Here is a 2,706-nt window from a genome sequence, read left to right as displayed (position 1 = left end):
AATATTAGGAAAATTAGCCTACCAGTAGCTGTACATTTTCTGTCAAATGTATTAAAATACGGGTAAAACACATCCGGTTGTAAAAATCAACTGAAGATTAATAAAACATCATATATTGGTCCATTGTGAATATTATATTATAAATAATTTATTTCCACACAAAATAATTACTGATCACATTATTTGCCAAACAGGGCAGATTCTACAAATATCTTTGAATTTGGTGTTAGGATTTAAAAAAGATATAACCTGTGCACATGAAATGTGATTTGCAGTTGGACCAACCAAAGCATTTCAGATGGACAACAGCTCGATCCATACTTTTAAATGTTCATTTTAGATGAACAAATGTTTCCTTAAACCCCTTATATTAAAATCCTCTCAGTAATTTCTGTAAAATATTATCTGAACCACATGTACAGTGCTATAAGTTGTAGTTTTGTATAATTTATATCACCGAGACATCTTGCCTACTCTGCGCCAAAATAGGTGTGGCTTTTACACATGTGCAGGGTGAATCTTTGCACCACATTGATTTCATGTGTCCAACATTCTGCATTGTGAGTTTGTCTGCCAACAGGCGGGGCAGGGCCGGATACACACTCACTGTATCATTCGCCCACAAAAGCAGTATCACTCTGCTTACTTAAACTGCTTGCTACAATTGCTTACTTAAATTTCATTTCGGTCCTGGACTCTGAAGCCAAGGTAAGTACATTATTTAATTGTGCCTGCATTATGTTAGAAAATACAATAACAAAAATAAATATATTATTTTGCTATTAAAATGGCAGTGCATGATTCCAACCTGCTTTAATATTAGTTTGGTTTTTTTGTAACAAACCCATGCAAAGTTGTTACTGAAACCATGCGAATTGATGATTAAGTGATGCCATCACATCACATCAGGGTTTAGTCATACTTTCAAAAGAAAGAGACTAAATTGATTTGATGCTGTCTGATATCTGTAACCACCTCACTTCTTTGTCTTCACAGTATAGTTGTGCCATGCAATTATGGAAACAACATAACCATGCCCTCTGTTGTGTGTTTGGCTTTGTACTGCTCTTCAATTTTTTATCCTGGAGTATAAACATGCTACTCTTGAGTCAGATTGAGACCAGCGGACCAAAAATTCTCGAGCATGACATCACCATCCTCCTGTGGCACTGGCCTTTCGGAGTTCACTACAGAGTCGGGAGAGACGTCTGTATGGATAAATATGAAATCCCTAGATGCTTTCTGGAGGATAACCAATCCAATTTCGCTCAAGCAGATGTTGTAGTGTTCCACTTCTTTGAGCTCTGGACTGGTCACTCCAAACTTCCTCTCCACCTTGCGCGTCCACCAATGCAGAAGTGGCTTTGGTTATCGCTGGAACCTCCCACAAACAACCACAACCTTAGCAACTACAACGGCTTGTTCAACTGGACGATGAGTTATCGCCGTGACGCTGACATCTTCATGCCATACGGAGAACTCGTTTCTAAAAGGACTAATGCCACGTACATCATTCCGAAGAAGAGCGACTGCCTAGTTTGCTGGGTGGTCAGCAAATACAAAGACAATCAGAGTCGCTCTCTAGTTTTCCAGCAGCTGAAGAAACACATTCCATCAAATCTGATAGAAGTATACGGTCAGTGGTCCAAGCGGCCGCTCTCAAACAAAAAGCTGCTTTCCACGATATCTCGATGTTACTTCTACCTTGCCTTTGAAAACTCATTATCTACAGACTATATTTCGGAGAAGCTGTGGCAGAACTCCCTTCAGGCAGGGAGTGTGCCGGTGGTGCTCGGCCCACCCAGGAACATTTATGAACTATCAATTCCACCGGAATCATTCATCCATGTAAATGACTTCAGCAGCGTTAAGGCGCTGGCTACTTTCTTAAGTCAAGTGGCCGCTGATAGAGAGCGTTATGAATCTTATTTTAGATGGCACCATTACTATGATGTTAGAACGTACACAGACTGGAGAGAGAGACTCTGTCATATTTGCATGCATTATGACCAGCTCTCTAAGCATAAAAAAGTATACAGTGACCTGTATAGCTGGGTCAACAGTTAACCCTACCTCTGGCATCTATGTTTTTTTTGAGTCATGTTTTTGTGATAAAATAATATGTAAGTGTTTGATGGAATATTAAATAAATCTATAATAATAATAATAAATTAATATACAGTATAATAATACATTTTTCCCTGTTTTGTTTTGACCTTTCCCTTGTTTGTTGTCATGGTTTTTAATTTGACCTCATGTGCTACACCTGTGTCTTGTTAATCATCTCATTATGTTCTGTGTATTTAAACCCTTGGATTGTTTCAGTTCAGGGTCAGTTGTATTATGTTGGTTTGCTTCATTTTCTGCTCTCCGCTGTGTTTCTGTTTTGGTCTTTTGTAAATAAAAATGACTGTTGCAAATAGATACTGCTTCTAGTCTCCCGAATTCCTGCAACCAGCCATGACATCTATTTTGTAATCTTTTTGTCTTAAAATTCGTGAGTGTTTGAAAGAACATTAAATAAATCTGTAATAAATAAATATAAGTGCATTGTATTTATAATAAAAAATCAAATGTAACACTTTATTTTAGTGTCCTTGTTACATGTACTTACCATATAGTAATAACAGTAAGTTATGCATAATTACATGCAACTAACCCTGCTCAACCAAATCCTAATCCTACCCTAACCCTATAATAAGTACA

The 2,706-nt window shown here is 37.5% G+C and overlaps 1 protein-coding gene across 1 annotated transcript; it reads left to right on the top strand.

Moving 5' to 3' along the window:
- Positions 1-576: 576 nt before the first annotated feature.
- On the top strand, positions 577-2,068 carry LOC307159198 (alpha-(1,3)-fucosyltransferase 7). The gene is made up of 2 exons (XM_079872415.1): positions 577-708; positions 997-2,068. Exon 2 carries the CDS (start codon positions 1,009-1,011, stop codon positions 2,065-2,067), a length of 1,059 nt encoding a protein of 352 aa, XP_079728541.1. The 5' UTR covers positions 577-708; positions 997-1,008; the 3' UTR covers position 2,068.
- Positions 2,069-2,706: the final 638 nt, after the last annotated feature.

The sequence above is a fragment of the Squalius cephalus genome (assembly GCF_949319135.1).
Source record: "Squalius cephalus genome assembly, chromosome: 5".
NCBI classification, from domain to species: domain Eukaryota; kingdom Metazoa; phylum Chordata; class Actinopteri; order Cypriniformes; family Leuciscidae; genus Squalius; species Squalius cephalus.
This window is presented reverse-complemented; position numbering and strand designations above follow the sequence as displayed.

Bases quoted from the DNA above. Each gene is read 5' to 3' on its own strand.
- LOC307159198 (XM_079872415.1), top strand. From the start codon at position 1,009: ATGCAATTATGGAAACAACATAACCATGCCCTCTGTTGTGTGTTTGGC.